Source organism: Channa argus, chromosome 20, assembly GCF_033026475.1.
Source record: "Channa argus isolate prfri chromosome 20, Channa argus male v1.0, whole genome shotgun sequence".
NCBI lineage: Eukaryota > Metazoa > Chordata > Actinopteri > Anabantiformes > Channidae > Channa > Channa argus.
The window spans coordinates 1,441,989-1,463,487 of record NC_090216.1 but is presented as its reverse complement, the minus strand read 5'-3'; the positions used below and the strand labels follow the sequence as shown (position 1 = coordinate 1,463,487).

Sequence of the window (21,499 nt, the reverse complement as noted above, 5' to 3'; positions counted from 1 at the left end):
GTTCTGCTCCTTGGTGGGATTTTTGTTAGTTTTCTTTTTCACCCTTGTGGTTAAATAAAGTTCTTTGCCTTTTACACGCCGTCTTTTCGTTGTTGCATTTGGGTCCACCTTTCATAAAAAACCTGACGGATTGTAGTTTCAAGTCGGCCAGTAAACAAGACAAGTGCCTCCTTAAAATGTTTCTTGCTAGAAGCAAAAAGCTGTAAGTAGAAAATTAAGAGGACCCCCCCAACTGAGACTGAGTGGATGACTATAGTAAGAGAGCTGACCTTTTCCTTCAGACTATTTATGAATAAAAAATAGTCAGAATGGTTACTGTATATGAAGATGTGGTAGCTTAGGAAAATCAAGACACTGCACCTTTTAAATGTAAGGCTGAAGCTAAACACGGATCCATGACCACAGTGAGGTTTCACAGTCCTGAAGCAGTTCCTGCTGTAGACGGCACACAAACACAGTGTGGTGGATAAACCCTTTCAAAGTAAAATAAAGTGTCTTGGCTGCAGATCAGCTCGTGCTCCCCTCATTTGTCACCATGAAAGCAAAGGCCTAAAAAGAAAAACATTACACTGAACGTGACACCTGCTTTTTTTTCTCACAATTGGACCACACCTAACCACAGGGTGGAAAGACAGACAAAGAAGGTTTTCGCCACCTGTCAGACACGTCTTCACATGCTGAACTGCAGCTTTTCCACTCGGGCATAAATGCCCGAACGAGCACTCTGGAACCTGAGTTAAAAGCAGATAATGACAGTGTCTTCAGGAGGAAGAAAATAAGTGAAGATGAGTAGCGCCACAGAGCTGGATACCTTTTACGGGACACCTGGGAGTCCCAGCAGAGGACAACCAGACAACCAGGAGGAGGATGATCCCATCTGGGGACACACCAGGAAGCCTCTGATCTCGGGCTTGCTGGGTCTGAACGTGTTCCTGCTGGGAGCGGCTCTGGTGGCCGGACAGGCTTTCAACCCCAATGGCCTGAAGAAAGCAGAGCCCCAGGTGTTCATCATGCTGGTGATGGGAGTTAGTTTGATCTGGATGCTCTGGTACCTGCTCTGGGCCAGGAACCAGCCCGGCATCAGCCCACACAAAGACCACCATGCTGGGGGAATCACTGTAATCCGTAAGCTCTTGTTTTTTAATATTTCGAAACATATAAGCTGGTATTTAGTGTAATGTAATTATTTGTGCTTTTGTCCGGTTGTGTCCCAGTGGGCCTCATCGTTTTCGCTGCAGTCAGTCTGCTGCTGTACATCTTCAGAACTGGTTATCTGGTCTATGTGAGGGACTGCACACCTGTAGCTACAGTGATCTCTCCGTTCATAGAGGCTGCTTTTCTAGCCCTGCAGGTAATTAATGAACACTTTTTAAAGGTGGGCGAAACCCAGAGGGAATGAGAACCGAAGCTCCTCAAACCTCCCGAAGCCACAAATTGTAATAGTATTTATAACATGCACTTATGCATATTTATGTGAGCATCATTCTACATTGGATCAAACCAAGTAAACATAATTATTTTTTGACATGTTGTAGTACAAATATAAATCTTTTAACATAAAAAGCTAAACATTATTTATTCTCGATCATTGGATCAGTATGAAACTATATTTCTTTGAAGCTGAAGTGAACTAACTGCTGATGGTGTCAAGTAAAGTACAAAGATTTGAAGCTCTTATTTTTGCAGAGCTAAACAAAATGTAACATTATCACATACACAAGCAAAACACACTTGTGTTTATGGCTTTGAAATAATAACTTGACATGAAAACTGGTCCGACAAGACTGACAGAGGAACGGTATCATAATGGGGAGGGGGGAAGGGGGGGCGTGAGTCAAAAACAGGTTAATTAACGTTTGTCACGTTTCTATTCAAATGTGACAACTTTAACAAAGCCAAATCAAAACCGCAGAAAACCATCCAAACTCGAACCAGGTGAGCTCCCAGTGCACTGACCACAGCAATAGTCTAACATCCCAAGAGCAAACTGTGCCAAATCGGCATGCGGACAAATGATTCGCTGTGGCAGATCTGCTGTGAACTCGTGGGATAAGGTGAAAAACAAATATTAAACTCATCATGTCAGTGTTGGGCTGTAAACAAACACAGCGCTGTTAGAACTAAAGCTACAATATGGAACTTCCAGGAATCAAACTAGCTCTACCGTGAAGCTGTCAATCAATCCACCCAGGGTGTGAAAACCCGACGCTGGCGTCTCTTAGGCTTTGGCATCAGGATTGGTCCGTCTCTGACTGGTGACAAAGACGAGCCTGCACCAATGCCAGAGCTGTTTCTCAGGAATGAAAGTCTAGGAATCTTCCCTGGAGTAAAAGTGCCTCCAGTGCATCATGATTTGCAGTGTGTGGGTGAAGGCTCAACCCAGTAGCTTCCTCAGCCTAAGCTAAAGTTGGCTCAGGGGCTCAGATTTATCCATAACAGTGGCAAATCATCCCCCTACTCAGGCTACTGCTGACACTCATTCCCTTCTGCTTTTGTTTCCAAATGACTATGGCAGCTATAATCTGGGAAATGTAGGAAAACGAAACCACCCCCTTGCTCCCACCTGTGGAGTTTGCTGGTCCTCCATGTGCTGGTGAAGGTTAATTGGTTACTCTAGAGTTGCCCGTAGGTGTGAATGTCTGTGTGTCTCTGTGCGGGCCCTGAGACAGACTGGAGACCTGTCCAGGGTGGACCTCTTGACCTATGAAAGCTGGGATAGGCTCCAGCCCCACTGCAACACAAATAGGACAGATGCTTACAGATGTTGGATGGTGGCCTCACTAAATAACTTCTTCTTTCGCCTTTTACAGACATATTTACTGTGGGCTCATTCCAAAGACTGCATTCATAACCATAAAATAATCACCAGGTGCAACACTATATTATATACAACATATATTCACTTTTTCTGCGTGTGTATTTTAAATGTATATGTATGTATTATTTCCAGCTTACGGGTTTCTGTTGCATGTGACTTTATTTGCATGTTGTGTTGCTCATAGGTCCGGTCTGATGGTGATTCTCTCTGCTGACCTGCTGCTGTGGCTGAATGCAGTCACTGAGGACACAATCCATGATGAGATTGAGTTGGAAAAAGCGCAACGGGGTGAATCAAACACCACAGACTCATCTAACGATGATGACTCTGATTTTGGAGGTAATTAACTTATATTTAGTGAGTGACAGTGCACAACTCTGCTACATTTCAGACACTGGATCTCCATCTATGTTTTGTTCTATTGTGGCAGGTGACTTTCTGCATAATCTTGTACTGTAATGGGCAAACGATCCGTTTAACCAAGAGCAGACATCTGCACTGCATCCGCTCAGGTGAAGCCACGGAGTCTAGCCCAGCTGCCTCATTAGGCCGTTTCATTTGACAGCCAGACCTGCTCAATTGTTCTACCACCATCACAGTCCCAGTCTAACCAGTAGCCACGACATAGCAACCCCCTTCGAAATGAGATGCTTGTCTTGCCCACAACACAAAGCACCAGACGGAATTAGAAGTGTAACGGTGCAGACAATTCTACATAGCCATCAGGAGGGTGGTCTTTCCTATTGGTGTTTTGTTGAGTTGCATAGGCCCAGGACACAAAGAAGCCTCAACTGCGTATCCCGGGTTCCCAGAATCATCTCCCTCTTTACCAGCACCCACACAACCCCCTGTCAGTGTACCACATCTGAATACATCAAAATACCCAGTTAGGTCTTTTGCTGCCTCGTGTTCATAAGCAACTAGGCCATACAGCCATCTAGCAGCACGCCGCGCTTGGCAGTCTGCTGCCTGAGCAAATATTTAAAACAAACCAGCAAAACCACTCTGTTTTGTCGTGTTAGCAAGCATCCACCCCATCCTGATAATCTGTCAAACAAACCAGCCAAACACCAGGCTAGTCAGCATATACAGAGCAGGTGTCCATCAGCCCCAGGGTTGCTAGTTCGATTCCTAGTTCCTTCTGGCCAAGTGTCCTTGGACAAGACACCAACACACCCACAGTAATGCCATCATATATGTGCAGCTGTCTATGGGCATCAGTAAAGTACCATTATTATTAGGCCAAGTTGATGCCATCCTAGCCCAAATACTGACAGATCCACCAAACAGCCCTAATCAGTCAGCACACAGCATCTGGTGGTCTACCACTTCTCAGCCACACACCTTTCTTCTGATCCATAGCCAGTCACTGGAATTAACTGCTTTTGTCTTTGGCCCATTAAAGCCAAGGCCACGCTACAGGACAATCAGGCCAATTGTGGGCCTGATTGGCCAATTGGAGGAAAAGCGGGGGTCCTGGCTTGAGCTGGTCATAACCAATCATCAGCCCAAATTATCCTGTAGTGTGAAGGGGGTATGTGACATGGTCCTAACAGACACTGGAGCATAAAGTTGTAAATATCAAATATGTTCATTATTTGGCACCAGAAATATTTTTATACAATGAAGAGAAACTTGGTATTGTCAAACACCCCTGACTTGCAAAGTATGTACTGTACTGTTTCCCCACAGGTAATTCAACCTTGTGTCAGTGCAGTGCGAGTGCAACCTGCCTCATCTTCAGGAAAGGCTACGAGGTCCTTTATCCCTTTAACATTGAGTATTACCTGATGGCAGGCTGCTTGATCTATGTGATGTGGAAAAACGTGGGTCGCAGGGTCAGTCCAGGTCACCACCACGGTACTGAGAAGCTGAGCCTACATACCATCTGTGAGAGTGGGGTATTCGGCCTTGTGTTTGGGACCATGGTCCTCATAGCAGGAGTGACCATCTTCGTTCTCTATCAAGTCTGGGTGTCCCATCAGGAGCGTCGGCGCGTCGCCTTCCTCTTATTTTACGGCTATCATTTAGCTGTCATGCCTCTTATGTGTCTCTTCTGCCTGGCTGGGATGCTGGTCTACGTTATGGAGAAGAGGGCTCATCAAGAGGGACACAACCCCTCTCGTAAGCTGGATATGATCCTTCTGATGGCTACAGCTCTGGGCCAGCTCACCCTTTCCTATTTCTCCCTGGTGGCAGCTGCAGCAGGGACAGCCAGTGAGCTTATGGACAACCTGGACCTGTCCTACTCCCTCCTCACTCTACTGGAGCTTCTCCTGCAGAACATTTTCATCATCGAAGGCCTCCACAGGCATCCGGAAATAGTTCTCAGGAAGGACAAGCAGACAATGGCCAACTTATTCAAGGTACCTGCACTTCACTTGGATGATTTGTGAATTGTCATTTAAAGTTTTTGTTTAAATGATTAACTAAATTGTCGCACAGCTTAGGAAAAGGGTAACGGATACAGCACAGGATGAGAAGAAGACCAACACCACACTGCTTGATGGTAATACGTCAGCACCCCCTGCTGTTCAAGAGCATGATGAGAAAAAGCCCTGGACCAAAAGAGCGATTCAAGAAATCTGTGCTTTCCTCATCCTTTCTAACGTCATGGTAAAATCCTGTTTGTTAGCGGATTTAAAAAAATCTATACTTATGAAATTCTGAAATATATTCACGTTTGCTCTTTTCTTCAGCTGTGGGTCATCCCTGCGTTTGGAGTCCACCCCCAGTTTGAGAACGGCGTGGGGAAGCAGTTTTTTGGCTTCACTGCTTGGTTCGTCATGGTGAATCTGGGTCAGCCGCTCAGCGTCTTCTACAGGATGCACTCAGTGGGAGCGTTGATGGAGCTGTTCGTCTCTGCGTGACGGACACAGGTGGTCTAACACATTTAAGTTGATTAAATGCATGTAAAGCAACACAAAACATGGACAGATTATGAGAAAATGGACCTATGAGCACAGACTGGTAAAAGGCGACAGACCAAAAGACACAAAACAACAATCATTTGTTGTCACTTTGTATCTGTGCTGTCGTTCATTTTTCAAATATTGTGGTCATTTTGTCCCTTTCCATGTATTCTGACTTTCAAACAAAGAATGTAACAGTCAGCCTGATAGGCTTGGTCAGATCAATGCATAATACACAATTATGGTTTCATTTTTTGCATTATATGGCCAAAGCTGTGGGCCTGGGGCATTTTTTATTGTTTGAGATCCAAACTGAAAGTAAGGAAAACGCTTAACACACCATGCAATACATTGAATATTGGTGTGTTTATAACTTTGTCCCATTCCTATTTCCAAATGCAAATCCAGGTCTGCAACATAACCATTGTGGAAGAACCCGACCTCAAATGTCTCCAGTCCATTTTGGAATGAAGCGGAGCACTGTGAGCCAAACTGTACAACCAAATCTCGTGGTCCTGTGGCTGAATGGCAGCAGAGGAAGAGGTTTACTTTGTAAATGCACCAATAAGACAGTGTAATATAAAGTGTTACACGTTAATCATAAAAATAGAACATTACAACCGAAAGCCTACTTAAGAACAAGAACTGTAAGCAGAAAATATTTAAGATAAAAATTCCAAATGCTCATTGTGTAGAAAAATATTTCTGTGACTGAGATCTGACTCAGAAATCAATGCTTCAGCAACTATTTATATTATAGTCAATGAATGCAGTGTATTTGTTCCCAACTTCAGGCCCCTTGAAGAGATAACAAGAATTTTTTTTTTTTTTAAAAACTTACTTTCATCCTGATCTTCATTTTTAAAAGAAAGCTTAAAAGTTTTCTGTTTTGTTTTCTCTGGCGTGTATTATTCAGCTCATATGTTTTCACTCTTTAAAATTATTTATCAGTTGGATTTGTTTTTGGGACAAATGATACACCGTACACAGAACATCAGATTATCTGTCCTGGTAGAGGGATCCCTGCTCTACTTTTTAAAAACTTTATTCCTTTTCCTTATCTGATTCAAAGGACTGAGGACAGAGGGTGTGTGTGAAATCGTGGAAGCTGTTAAATAATACTGGCCATTAGTCCACATACTTTTGAATGTTATGTACTCAAGGGAAATGATTTACTTAAGTTTTTCCTTCAGTACAACTGTGTCCTTCAGTTTAAAGTGTTGTTCCATTTGTGTAAAAGTTAAGTCACTAAAGCAGTAAAATTGTATGACAATTTGGCTTCGCGTGCATCTGGTCATAATACGGGCTCAGTGTGAGATGCAGTAACTTATTTATTGACATATTTATAAATTCTCAGTTTATGTCTTTAGAAATGGCAAAATGAAGTATAAGACTGTCACTGCTTGTTTTCTTAAAAAGGGGAAAAAAAAAAAAACTGAGCTGGTCCTCTGATCCGTCCAGGAGTGGACTCGACGTCTTCATCTGCTCCATTAAATCCTCTGGATCTCAAACAGCCGGATGTCCGTGTCGTACCAGATTGGAGGATCCACGTTGCTATGGCAACAGGATTATTAAGACTCAATCAGCCATGACTGGTAAAAGCTTACGGGCTAAACTACTGTGAGTTAGTTTTTAGTGTGAAATCTAAAATAAAGCTGATAAACAAAGTCACACAGTCTAACATTCATGTTTCTTACCGTAAGTATATGACCCCCCACATGTACGTGCGGAACCACATGGCCGTGCCGGCGTTTGCTTGGTACTTCCTGATGAGGATGGGATGCGGGACAGGCAGGAGGCCGACGAGCGTGCCGTGCTGAAGGAACTTCAGGATTTCCGACTCATCTGTCAAACCCCTGAGAAGGACAACAGCTCTGTCATCTGGATCGAACTAATCTGAAAGGTTAAAGCTGCACTAGTTAATATTCGTGAAAAATTTTTATTTATTTTTTTTGCCGTTTCCCTGAACTCTTTCAGCTCAGTGTTCTGGTTTTTGTTCACTGTCAGCAGCCATTGGTCAAAAGGCTGTGACAAACCCAGCATGTGGTGATTATCCAGTCACTCAGAATTAGGTTCTTTCTTGACAAAATTATCAAAAAGGCAGTGACTGATTTTACATTCCCAGCAGCAGCACTAACAGTTTTGTAGAGAACGTAAATGATGTGAAAGTTATGAGCAGTAAGAGCAAACATGAGTAGACGGGTAAACCAAGAAAATATTTCTTTTTTTAACAAATTTAAATGTGGGGGAAAATTACTTTTTTACTTGTGAAATAATGGGTTGTGTAATGTCCTACTTGTCAATGCAAATCTTCTCCACCTGAGGAACCAGTACTTGCAGCAGCCGCATAATAGTCTGCAGTGGAAGTTTTACCTTCCATGAAGACACCTGAAAACAGACAGGTCACAGTGGACTCTACCTGACATGAAGCTAATGAAAGGATCAACAGATACAGGGTAAGAAGACGTCTCCTCACCCAGTCTGGATTAGCGCTCCAGGCCGATGCTGACGAGACACTTGACAACCGACTCCTCGCCGCCTCTGACTCTTTGTAGTAGACCTGACGGCAGAAGATGAAGTCAGTTTACCTGCAGAATGAGAAAACAAAGCACCTGGAACAGAACAAGCTCAGCACTGATATGTCTTCAAGTACCTCGGCGTCTCTCTCTGAGTTGGACTCTGTGTCGCTGGCTCCAGCTCCAGCACTGCTGTCCCCAGCCTGTGGAGACTCTGCATGAGGAACAGCAACCAGGGTTCCATCCACGCCCACCTGGGACTTCTCTGTTATCTTATCGATTCCTGTAGGACACAAGACACAGTCTGATTTAGGATGCAGTTAACTGCTTTATGCTGAGAATATGTTGGGGATTATTTGCATTTGAGTGCAATATGACAAGAGTCCTTCAAGGTAGAACTGGACAAAATAGGTTTTAGGTCCTTTTTTCTGTTTCCCGTACATGTACAAATGACAGGGCCAGGTTAGAAATGTCCCCCTTCTTCACAGTCTTTATGCCCAGAGAAACTCTCTTCATAATCACTGTGGTTATTTTGATCCAGCATATTGTGAAAAAAGAAACTTGCCTATTTTTTTAAATGTCGAGTTCTTGCTTTATCACGGAACCTTGATGAACTGTGTTCTACTTAAAGACCCTAAATATCACAATTCTGTAAGTACTCTACTTATATATTCCCCTCTGTCAGAAAGCAAACAATGTTTTTTTTGGGTGAAGCGACAAACAGCTGTATACTAAAAATACTCAGATGATTCCACATTTCTCTGGACAAATTAAACCTCAGTGTTGGTTGAAGTACACAAGAAGTAGAAATATTATAGAATGAAAACACTCGGAGTCTTATTCAAAATTATACTGCTTAAAAAAGTATTGGCAACAGAATGTACCATTTCTGAATAATGCAAATTACTGGATTGTTATCAGCAATAATTGTACGTGCGTAATTAAACACGTGCATATGAATCTCAACATGATAGTGCATTGGAATTAAGTCGCTTTGTTTCTGAAATTCTTAACGAAGTAAACATTCAGCATTTGCCCACATGTGTAAGTGTTAATTTTAGGGTTTGTCACAAAGCAGCTGAGAAGTTAACTCTTTGATGCAACAACATTACTGTTCACCCTCAGATGACCTCTGCCTTCTATCATATAACAAAAGCTCACACCTGGTGTTGCCACCAAACTGGCTTTGAGAGTGCCAGGCTCGGCAGGTGCAGCTGGTCGAGAGCCCTCCGTGGACTCATTTTCTGTGGAGTTGGTCCTGGAAATTCCAGACTTCTTCTTCTTCTGCATGGCCTTCTGAATGGATGCAGCGTCAGATGGCAGGTTGGCCAAGTGGTGGAAGACGTTTCGCTTACGGATGATGGTGTACACCAAGTTGAAGTTACCTGTGAGGCAGATTCAGGAGTGTAGTTGGCAGAGGCTGGTACCATACTGATGCCCTGTGTCCTTTTTCTTATGTAAACCTGGAGACCATCAGAAAACATTGTCTCTTAATCGTTCCATAGCTGCTCTCTGATAGTTTCCAGGTTTCTATTAAGACCTCTTTTCATGATCTCACCGTCAAACTGATACTGGATGATGTTGTTGAAGACTTCCAGTAGGAAAAAAACCAGGTGGTGGTTCTGAGGGTTGGAGAAGAGGAACCAGGGTGTGGAAAAAGCCTCCAGCAGGTGGAGCAGCTTGTTGGCTGACACCATGGACAGGCTCTTCAGATACGGTGAAACTGTGGAAGAGGATGGGACAGTAAAAAAGGGAGGCAAAGATCCACTGTGAGGGTTTTAAAGAGCAGTGAGCATCATTTCAGCTTTGAAACTCACTGTTTACTATTATTGTGAGCAGGCAGTCAAAAAGGGGTTGGAGACGCTGGTGTCCACTGGTGATGATTTTGTGGAAGATCTAAACATGGAAAAGTAAAACTGAACATTTTTTTTAACTGTTCTGCTGTTGAATAAGAAAAAAAAAAAAAGAAATTCAAACTAAATGAATATTTAGAAAACATCATTGCAAACTCCAGTCATATTTTTATTTTTATGTCAAAAAAACAGAAACTTTGGTGGAAACTCTGAACACGACTGTCATTTTCTAAAGTTCATCCAGACGGTGGCTAAACCAAAACCTGATTCCTGTCCACTATAATCAGAATAATACTAAAGTCTACTAGGACTAATCTTTGCATTTATAATTTCACAAAACAAATTTGCAAAACAAATTAAATATTACACAATAAATGTACATTAAAATGTAATTTAGATGTTTCACGTCTGCATCAGTTAAATGGTTGGTAAAATATTGTGCTTACCACAATGAGCAGGTCAGCGTGGGTTCCTGTGAAAACAGGAATGTCCATGGGGACACGGAGAGTGTACGGCTTGTTCAGACGAACACCAAAGTTCCTCTCTCCGCTTAACAGCAGGAGGACGAACACGCCGATGTGCATGAGACCTACACGAGCTGCAGATGCACACAAGCAAAAACGAAAGATTGATTTTGCAGAGCAGTGAGGTAACAACCCCCCCCCCACACACACACACACACACACACACACACACACAGAACTACAGGGAAAGACTTACACTGATCTGCTCTGGCATCGTTCAGGTAGAAGAGGATGGGGACCAGCATGTCCAACACATCGCTACTCTTCAGAACAAAGAAGAGGAATTTCTAAAACACAAAACCATTTTAAAGTGTGTTACATTTCGTTCACTCACATAAAGAAATACATAAGCATTTGTTTGAGTTTTTCAGATTTGGAACATGGTACATATACTATTTATTTCAAAACAAGAGCTCCACACCTTGTTGAAGTCACAGAACTTCCAGAAGAGGATCAGCAGCTCCTGGTGGAACTGGATCTTCTTGGTGGAACGAGGCAGGTAGGTCTGGACCAGAGGGTTGTTCAGCAGCCGAGCCAGGCCTTTGAGGATGAAGCTCAGGTCCTGATGACAGAAGAGAACACGAAGTGAACATCCTACGTTCCATTCACTGCTAAGTGGTAAACTTTACTTGGCTGTACCTCTTCTCTGTGTATCCTGGAGAGATAATTCACAAAAAGGTTGTCAGGCCCAGCAGGCTGGGAATAAAAGAAAGATTTGAAATCTGCGTCAACATCACTGTTTTTGTACAAATAAATGCTGTGAACTCTTGCATGTCCCTCGTACTTCCTGCTCCTCCTCAGCTGAAGTTGATGTGGTGGTGTTCAGGGCCTGGAGGGCAGCGCTGGCGGCCGACCCGCCTTCATGCTCCAGGGTGACGACAAGGATCTGGAGCGCCTGCCCCACCAGCTGCTCCCGATGGTCGGAGAGCAGCAGGTGGTTGTACGGGAAACCGTAGCCCACGGGGTCGTAGGCGCACACCACGTTGAGCAGGGAGGTAAACAGGGGGAGGGCATGTCTGGGTGAAGCAGTGAAAGACAGGAGGAGGTCAGTACAGCTGCTGGCTATCAGCTAAGAGGTCACACGTGTGCAGTCAGAGGTTTTCCATTCCACAGTGTGGCCCAGTGCACCACAGTGTGTGTGTGTGTCACCTGTTCTCCGAGGAGCAGAAGAATGTGACCCAGGGATTGAAGTTTTTGCTATCAGACGAAGGAGGTAGGTACATGGCTTCAGAGAAACAGGTGAGGAGCAACTTCAGCAGCTCTGTCCTGAGCAAACAAGTGCACGGGAAACATTGGCATTAGTTCAAAAGCTACTAAAAATCACACAGTACATGTACTAGAGCATGAAAATACTACGGCCTGATAAGTGGAGGTTTTTGAGTAAGACATTTGGGACTTTATGGGAGTAGAAAGTGCTCAAACTAAGTTATTTCACAAGTATCCTCATTGTTAATCAGCTGAGCTAAAATCCCCCATCGAGGCTCTGCCATCTTCTGCCATCTGATCACACTGATTTACCAATCCATGCATAGTTTTCATCTCCTCGCCTCATCACATTCCACCAAAACCTCAATTTACAGTACACATCACAAAGGTAATGAACACTCCCAGAATGATGCTGCAGTTTTGTTTGCTCATGAGGTCAAAACAACAATTATATTGTCCAAGGTGTAAGAGTTTTGACCTCTTCAAATCATTCTCCCTTCTACCTGTGTCTTCATAGAAAATCCACCCGCTGCTGTCATCTCACCTGTTGAGGTCGTGGATGTAGTTCAGAGGAGGAGCGTGAGCGAAGCCCACCCCGGACTCCCAGATGTACTCACAGCTGTCGATGGACTGAATGTCCTCCGCTGTATCCTGCAGCACAGAGGGAGTAAAATAAATCTATGATGATGTGTAGGAAGAGAAGATGTGCTGTTGTCTGTGTTTGGTGTCAAAATACAGAAGGTTTGTAGTTCAAGCTACTGCCTCCATTCTACGCTCAAAATGATGCTTAACATACTTTAGTTGAGTAGGTGTATTTACTTTCCACCAATGTCAAAATGGCAGCATACAGACTTTAAGTAACTGACAGCTTGTAAAGCCACTGCAGGCCCGTTCAGTTCTTACGAGCTCTGAACAAACATGTCTGACCGGGGTCACACATGGGCTGCTCTGAGTACTGAGCCCTGTGCTGACAACATCTGCACGCGACACCTCGGCACAGATAACTGCAGCTTTATGAAAGTGTTGTTCATCATCAACAAGCTGACAGGAAAGGACACTGTGTCCTGCAAGACTCCGCAAAAAAAAAAATCTATTTCAACCTCAGTCACAGATGGAGTAGAATGTGTCGTACAGACAGTAACATGTCCTATACTAAGGTACCATTCGGAGACATGCTTGAACTTTAACGGGCCAGCTGAGCAATTCTGCACCATACTTACAGTAAACAGTACTTTTACTCAAGTAACTTTTTAAATGCACATATTGCATTTTCTTTTTACTTTTACCGAAGTAAACAACAATCTACTTGCTTTTGCCACTGCACTCGTGAGCAGTTTAATAAAAGAATCTCTTTTCTGTACAGTTCTAGAAGAAAATGAAAACCATCCATCAACTTTAACACATTTTCGAAAAAGTTACTGAATTTAAACAATTATACAAATCTTTATTTACTGTTCTCTGATTAATACAAACGACCTTTAAACAGAGCAGCAAGAAGCAGACTGAAGTGAAGGGCTGAACCACGTGTCTAATAAAAATCCTTACTGGAAGTTGCAGCTCAAATCCAGAGCAGTCATTATGTTAGTGTGTGTGTGTGTGTGTGTGTGTGTGCGTGCATGTTTCCCAGGTCACAGACAAGTGCGAACTAATGATAGCTGCTGGTCATTTTCCACCTGCTGCTGCACAGCTTCAGCCACACTCCACTGAAGACGGAGGGCTGAGGGGTGGTCTTATCACACCCAGAGGGGGTTAGGACCAGCTTCACACTCATTTCCTCTCACCTCCATTCAGATGTTTGCTCAGCACAGTTAAGACGTGTCCACCCTGTTCTTCTCAGCCCAGTTGACAAACAGCCACTCCTCCTCCCGCCCTCCTTCTCTCTGTGTCATGTGGAGTCATTCATTAACTCGAGCTGCTGCCTCAGAAGTTTGTGTGAAGTAGATAACAGCACCACACTTTTATATCGGCAACTAACTGCTGGAGCTTAAGGGCTCAGAGAATGTCAACAGTACGTTTATGCTATTTTTGGGCAACGATCCTGAAGTTTTTCAGTGGCAAATGGACTTGCCTGGAATTGTGGAGGACATTTCACTTCACATCCAAAAGTCCCCACTGAACATTCAGCAAAATTGGTGCAAATGCAAACACTGATTTGTGATTTGTACATTTAAATAAAAATCCTGATTATGTTAACATTTCTGTTCAGTTCTGATAACTCAGATTTCTATTCAGGTCTCAGCAGGGGATTCGATGGTAACAAACCTGGCAACCTCCCAGGTGTTTCCGGTTACTCGGGTGTGTCGAATAACAAAGAGCTCTAAATGACTGTTCTTGGTTTTAGACTTGGATTTCATATGTAAAAACTGTATTTGTTGCTAAAAATCTGCATCTGATTCATCACGACAGCCTGAGAGCAGCCCAAGGAGCAAAGCAGCTATTATGAATCAGAAAAGAGGGAAAATAATAAAGGTCACTGCACAAATACTGGGCAAAGCTGATGAACAATCCAAAACAACAATGGCCCCACTGCTCCTTCCGAAGTAAAGAAGGCTGTTTTAGTTTTTTTGATATTTTAATTAACCTGAATCCTGTTATCACCTGTGTTACCTCCACCTGTTCTCAGGTTCTAAACATGAAGAAGACATTACACACATCAAAGACACATTGTGACATCATCTGATGCTCAATGACGTTGCTGGTAAGGATCTGCATCGAATGTTTGCAGCTTTTGTTCTCTAGCAGAATCTCTCTCTCTGTTATCATCAATAACTGAAAATGTGCAGTTAGTTTTAAACAAATATAAAGAAATCTTCAAAACCAACGTGTCTGAAAGTCACAACACCACATGTGGCTCAGGTAATGAAAAGGCCTGAGGCGATGCTTTGGTAGTTCTCCATAATTAGATCCCAGCTGCTCAGCAGCATAATTAGGCTGCTGCACCGCACAGATGAATATCTGCCACACGTAATGTGCAGGGTGACGCCGACTCACCGGGCTGTTCTTCGTGTGGCTCTGGACGGTGAAATCTGGACAGAAGAGCAGGTTGGCGATGGCCAGCAGCAGGGATTCAGCCAGAGGCCGAGCTTCATCATCACCGTCATCGTCCAAGCGCTGTGAGGTTAAGAGAGGTTGAATTTATGGATCTGACAGCACGCGAGTGATTTTAATTTAAGTTCATTTGAAGTCGTGACAACACAAAACAACACCTTGAAGTACAAAAAAATAATAGACAACACACGTTTCTACCAAATAGTAAACAGTGCAAAAGATGCAACTTGATTTTATCCGGATTAAAATATTTAAAGATCAATCTCCTGCTCAGCACGAAAGCAAAGTCTATTTCTCGAAACATACGTCCAAAACAACAGCACCACAGCCTCAGAAATCTGCCCACGTCAGTTTTATTTCATAATTTATGGAAATGAAAATATCATAAAAATGCTTTATGGCTTCTTCTGATCAAATTGAGTCTAATTCTGTTTCCAACTGCTGCAGCTCTGCTTTTCACCTCAGTCCCACACATTTAATTAACGACACTCAATCTCTCCTTAATTCAACCAGGAGGTGGAGGGGGATACAATACGGGCAGTGTTTGGACTGTGGTCCCCAGGTGAGCAGGTAACCAGAGAACCAGCAGGAGTCAGGAGGGAGAGGAGCAAGAGCAGGGAGGGGGACTTGGCTTTGGACAGTGGACTCAAAAGCATCTGACAGCAGCAGAAGCAGCAGCCGTCTCATCTTTCAATCCAGATCCTGGTCTGCACATTTATGAAGCACCATCACCTGTAACTCAGATGGTGCAGAGCTACAGGTACAAGAAAAATCACACGTTGTGCTTTTTGGGGTTTCAAGGTGAATTGGAACTTTAACATACTGAACCGTCTCACTGGATGAGGTGAACTTATCAAAAGACAGTTACTAATTGAGAGCATCAACGTTCGTGGTGATAATGTCCAAAATCTCTGTTAATCTTCACCAACTCCTGAGGGAAACACCAACTACTAAATGCTCCACTTTGTTTACGAGCTGGTCTGTAACTGCCTGATTCTTTGTCCTCTGAAAACAGCCACTTCCTGCTTTAAGAAAGAGCAGTGAAAGAGCGGCGAGAGTGACCCGAGGACAGAGACACCAAGACAATGTCAAAGAAAAAGTGATCTCACTGTTGTGTCGCCTCTGCCAGACAGCACAGATTAAGGTACAGGGTCAGAAAATGATGCCTTCTGTGTGTGTGTTTGTGTCACACCAGTGTGAGTGACATCACAGGGGCAGAGAAAGGGAACACACACACACACACACACACACACACACACACACACACACACACACACACACACACACACACACACACACACACACACACACACACACACACACACACACACACACACACACACACACACACACACACACACACACACACACACACACACACACACACACGCACAGCTGATCCACAAAAAGAATTGTTTTGTATTAGTTCCAGTCTCTGTCAGACTTTGTTTTAAAAAGAGGCGGCATCACCACGTTCATGATCCTTTCATTCATTCTTTCACTTAGCTGCATGTTCCAGGTTTCCCGTTTACATGACGCACCAGAAATCAGCTTTCCCAAGAAAGACAACACTAACCTGGTTACTTACGTCCATGCAAATGTACTGATTGCAAGTTAATTGCAGATGTCAGGACGGAGTTATTAATATGTGTTTGTGGTCTCTAATGAGCTGTAGGTTCATCACTACCACAGACCATGAATCAACAGATTTCCTTTCTCAGAAATTCTTCTCTAAGCCATTTTTTGCTAATAATTTAACCAAATCAGCAACTACTGAATATATTCACTGTGCTGAAGCCTGTGGATTTTACTGCGATGCTCAAACTAAAAATATAACCAAAGACGTGCAAGACGGATTACTTCCCCACTTTTTGTTAAGTAACAAATGTTAGCATGCTCAAGTAGCTCAAGACAGTTTTTGGCACTTTTTCCTTCTTGCCCAAAGCTACAACACATCAGACTAGAAACAGCTCTTCCTGTCAGTTAAAGAATCCTAACAGTACTTTAATTAAATATAATAGATATAACAGATACTAAAAGTTTAAAAGAATAAAGAACCACAGCTTATTGTAGCCTATGCAGAAACACAGGTTTCTTTTTAACTTGTGGAAACGGGGGATTCTTGCTTCCTTGGTATCTTTCTTTCCTATTACAGTCACCACACAAAGCAGAAAACAGCTTCAGACTCGCTGTTAAATTTCCAGTTTACAGCCTGAACACGACTTCGCACTTTTCACGTTCTTTGAGCAGAAGGAGGACAAGGACTGAGTGTTAAAGAGGAGGCGACATGACAGAGAGGGAGAGAGAGTGTTTGAGAGTGGTACCCCCGCTCTGCCTGCTCCGGGCACCGTGGACCAGAAGAAGCCCCTCCAGTCTGCGTCCTCAAAGATGTAAGGCAGAATGCGAGTGAGCAGCCGGGTGCAGTTCAGGACGACCTGGCGCTCTTTGTCAGAGGGGCATCCAGAGTCGGCCCCCTGGACCAACCTCTCCACCGCCTGAGGAAAAGGTTTGCAAGACTTTTTCAAACTGATCAGTCAGACACGAAGAGCTGGAACAACTAGAACACGGTTTTGTTTTTGCACTGGAGCTATAATATAAGGGAAACAAAAGAGGAAACCTAGACTTGTTTCTTATCTCTAAATTATATTACAAAGCCATTACAGCCACACACGTTCAATTATTTAGGACTGGACTGAACGGACGCGTTTGCAGATTTTTAAACTTTTCAATTTTCAAGCACTAACAGGCCTGAGAGGCTGAAGTGAATTTCACCGTTTTGATTTTAGTCTGTATTAGAAATTGATTTATGTTCTGTCCCAGTATTTCAATCACAAATTTGTGTTTTGTTTCAGTAAGTCAAGGATCTTGTGAGCGGTTTTCTCTTCTTCTGACACCTTGTGCTTTATAGAAATGACCTTTAACCTCTACAGACTGTGGGAACATCAAACAGCTACATTCCTCGAAACTCTGGCTGTAACCACGATCAACCAAAGCTGCACTAAGTATTAACAGGTGTAACAATCCTGCACAATTACATAAGAATTTCTGAGTCTTTCTTTGCTAACATTACTTATTTTACATAAATACACATATGAATTTAATACTTCTACCTGTGACAAGTATTTTATTTGATACAGTTTCACTTTGACTTGTGTAGAGGATCTGAGCACATCGTCCACCACAGGAAGTGCTCAGTGCCTCGGTCTTTGAAATGTTCTACTATTATAAACATATATATAATTATTATAATTAAATCCTGCACTTTTTTGATATGGTCTCTCTTCACATGTGGATGAAGTACAGCTGCAACTAGTGCGTAATTATTGGTTATTTTCCTGTTAATGTGGTGACAAGTATCTGAAAGAATAGAGATGATCGTCATTAAGGGTTTGTAATGTGTTTAAGGTATTTTGGTCTGAGTTTGGACCAGATCTATTGAGCTCAGGTGGACCTGGGTGCCCCTTTGATCTTTTCCCCCTCTGCCCCTCGGACCACCTGAGTCAAGCACTGCTACTGAGTATGTAGGAGAGTGGGCTAAACTGTGGAGGTTACCTTGTAGCACAGGGTTGCCAGGTTTGATGGAGACTCCTCTCTGACGGCTCTGATCTCAGCCGCCGGAACAAGGGCGAAAACATCCTGCGTGGTGATGGAGGTGTCGGCCCAGAACTGGTCCCAGAAGGCATCGTCCGTGGCTTCCACAGGCTGCGGGAGACACATCACATGACCTCAGCAGCTGTTCCATATCATATCCATGATACAGATGTTAAACTCGCCACTGCCTTGATGTTTTCTGTTTATATACTAATTTTGTCTTCATTTCTGTTATATTTTCATTACTCTTACGACACTGCTGCTGCCCTGAACACAACACCCTCTAAATACTAAATACAATTATGAGCTACTTGTATTTACATTTTATGTTGCCATTTACTTCTACCTTACTCCAATTCAAAGAAAGTGGCAGTAAAGTGCATTTTACTGCATTACATTTATCTGGAACACACAGATTCACCTATGGTTAGTTTTTGATGAAGATTAAACCCTGTGGCAACAAAGTTTTCTGTGGTTTCTTGTTGTTATTGTCTGTCCTCACATGTTAAAACCATATTAAATTGCTCCATTAAACTGATAATCTACACATATGGTTTTGACTTAAACGCGGTGACTACACGTAGGGCACTAAAATGAATATTTACATTTTCCGTTCACCTGGTTGTGAATAAGAAATACTAAAAATAGCCCAAAGTTGGATGATAAACAGGCTGGAAACAGACTAAACCAGCGGATTCATTCACGGTATCTTGTTGGTTCCACCTTAAATGCACCTGTCAGGCAAACACGTCTCCGCTGCTCGTTGATAAAAACCAATTGAATTCAACGTTTTTCCAGTCACACGTTGGATGTTCGACTTATTACGGATGATTTCAATAAATAAACAAATTATCTAACGGCTTAAACGACTGTTTCCCGCATTTAGAAACGACAACATTTTCACAATTGTATAACGATTTTACGAACTAAATGCAGATTTAATGCGTAAATAAGGAAAATGCCATGTTTTTCCGTGTTTTCCTCTGCACTTTGGTTCATCTAAGCTCCAGTTCACGCTGCCATCTGGCACCAACTTCATCTCCACAGGCTGAACTTAAACCACAAACGCACATCCACCGACGCGCTCCACAATTTGCAGCCTACGTTTCTGAGCCTTGTGCCGCTTTATTCTGACAAACCGACCCGTGTTTTGGTCGTGAGCTGGATCACCGCTTTCCTGAAGTGAAGTTTGGTGTCGGCGTTTCCCATTTTTTCCCAAACCTCCAGTGCAGCCTCGGATCCGCTTTGACGCCGAAGATAATCTCCCTCATTCGCCGCGCACAGTCGCTCTGCGCTCCTGAGGCGTTCACAGGCGGCTCGTAATCTGCAGCAGCAGGGCTCCAATAGCTCCTGCCGTAGTTGTCAGAGTTGTCAGAAAAGCAAACAGCAGGACACTGCTCTTTGTTGTAACAGTTAAACAAGTAGAAGAGCATTTCTAAATATACAATGTTTTATACAGATCTTTGAAAATACTTAATATTTTCTTCCCAAATATTTAAAGACACGCATCACTTACACTAAGACCAAACAAAATAAAAGCATGTAATCAAAAAATAAATCAACATATGTTCAGTTCAATGTTATTTTCTATTTTTTTGTATAGGTTTTAGTTTTGTGTCTTAGTAGTAATTTACATCTTTGTAAAATCACTTTGTGGGAGATAGTGAACTGTTTGTGGTCATTTTTTGCCTATGTGGGGTCATTTTCTGACAAACTCCTGTTTCACGTTGTTGTAGAGTTTCAACTGTCTGTGGCCATTTTGTCTTTTTGTAGTCTTTTTTTTTTCTTTTGGCATAACCTGGCTTGTTGTTATGGATAATTGGGGTCTTTGAACTGAGCTGTGTGCTGCATTCACTGTATGGACCTGGGGTCTATGCTCAGTAGAACCTAAACCAACACTTTTCAGAGGTTTACATATTTAAAAAAGTTAAATAAACTTAATAATAAAAGCGAATAAAAAAGTAACCAATCAAATTACATCTCAGTTGTGTCTCTATGTAAACTTCACAATTTAAAAATTTCCCACGGCACTTCAAGGCAGCATTTGCCAAGCAGGATCCAAACCGAGCGACTTCCGGCTTCCTAATGTACATATTTGCTTTCATTCACGTTATTCATTGTATCAAATCTACTACCATCACTATAAAACTGTGAATCACGTGCAGGAATAATAAGTAAAGTCCTTCCCATCTTCATGTCCATCATCCTCATCGTCACCATCATAGTACCACATGTCACCATAATTATTATTTTTTTCTGACGTCTTCTCCAGTTGGAGTTCAGATCCATCTAAAATGAGACAGTGAAGTGCACAGTGGCTCGTTACACTTCAGGTGCAGTTGGGATAAATGAGCTCTGATATTTACAGATGAACTGTGACATCCAGTGAATTCATCCAGAAAATACCAAATACATACAGATCACTTCAGTATTGGTTTGTGTCTCTGTGCAACTGTCCCCAGTTTTCTGTCAATGTTCATCATGAACCACAGATGGGATTTTATGCTGTAAACACTAGTTTGGGCTTTTAAAAAAAGAATGAATGCAACAGTTTGCATCAAGCTTCTTGAGTTATGACGATGTTTGGTGAAATTAAGTGAAAGCAACAAACTACATTGCGTAGAGGAAATGAGCATTTCTGCTAGAAATAAACGCATTTTTATTTACCGTCCACTTAATTACTGGCATTTTAAAAATGTTTTTAAGTTGACTACTCATAAAAATACCCTCTCTATCTTTGTAAATTTCAAAAAGAGCAAAGATTTTCAGTTTACAGACTGAATACAATCAGCCCTATGTGTAGTTCATTAGCCAGTGTTGTCCTTTATCTAAAGGTTATAAGACAGAAATTCAAATTTCTTTGTAAAGCAAATTATTCCTTGAAATTTTAAAATGATATCTCTGGGCCATGTACAGCAGCTCCAGTCACACACAGTCTGTGCTTGTGTTGTGGTAAGTGGACAGATGAGGGAACTTTAAATCTACACTAAAGATACAACAACATAAGTTACCAAGTCCATTTTATTATGTT

At 42.6% G+C, this 21,499-nt stretch overlaps 2 protein-coding genes across 2 annotated transcripts; one reads left to right on the top strand and one right to left on the bottom strand.

Moving 5' to 3' along the window:
• The first annotated feature begins 83 nt into the window (after nucleotides 1-83).
• LOC137105719 (proton channel OTOP3-like) lies at nucleotides 84-6,277 on the top strand. The gene is made up of 8 exons (XM_067488250.1): nucleotides 84-1,125; nucleotides 1,215-1,351; nucleotides 2,811-2,869; nucleotides 3,003-3,157; nucleotides 4,511-5,184; nucleotides 5,264-5,434; nucleotides 5,518-5,697; nucleotides 6,139-6,277. Exons 1-7 carry the CDS (start codon nucleotides 786-788, stop codon nucleotides 5,686-5,688), a joined length of 1,707 nt encoding a protein of 568 aa, XP_067344351.1. The 5' UTR covers nucleotides 84-785; the 3' UTR covers nucleotides 5,689-5,697; nucleotides 6,139-6,277.
• An 859-nt stretch (nucleotides 6,278-7,136) lies between these two features.
• Nucleotides 7,137-19,770, bottom strand: hid1b (HID1 domain containing b). The gene is made up of 19 exons (XM_067488248.1): nucleotides 19,612-19,770; nucleotides 18,430-18,579; nucleotides 17,202-17,372; nucleotides 14,821-14,940; nucleotides 12,374-12,480; nucleotides 11,773-11,889; nucleotides 11,408-11,639; nucleotides 11,263-11,319; nucleotides 11,045-11,185; nucleotides 10,820-10,910; nucleotides 10,546-10,697; nucleotides 10,064-10,142; nucleotides 9,805-9,969; nucleotides 9,410-9,631; nucleotides 8,384-8,529; nucleotides 8,207-8,290; nucleotides 8,027-8,118; nucleotides 7,428-7,586; nucleotides 7,137-7,284 (listed from the first exon to the last, which is right to left on the bottom strand). The coding sequence occupies exons 1-19, from the start codon at nucleotides 19,675-19,677 to the stop codon at nucleotides 7,221-7,223; spliced, it is 2,415 nt and encodes an 804-aa protein (XP_067344349.1). The 5' UTR covers nucleotides 19,678-19,770; the 3' UTR covers nucleotides 7,137-7,220.
• Nucleotides 19,771-21,499: the final 1,729 nt, after the last annotated feature.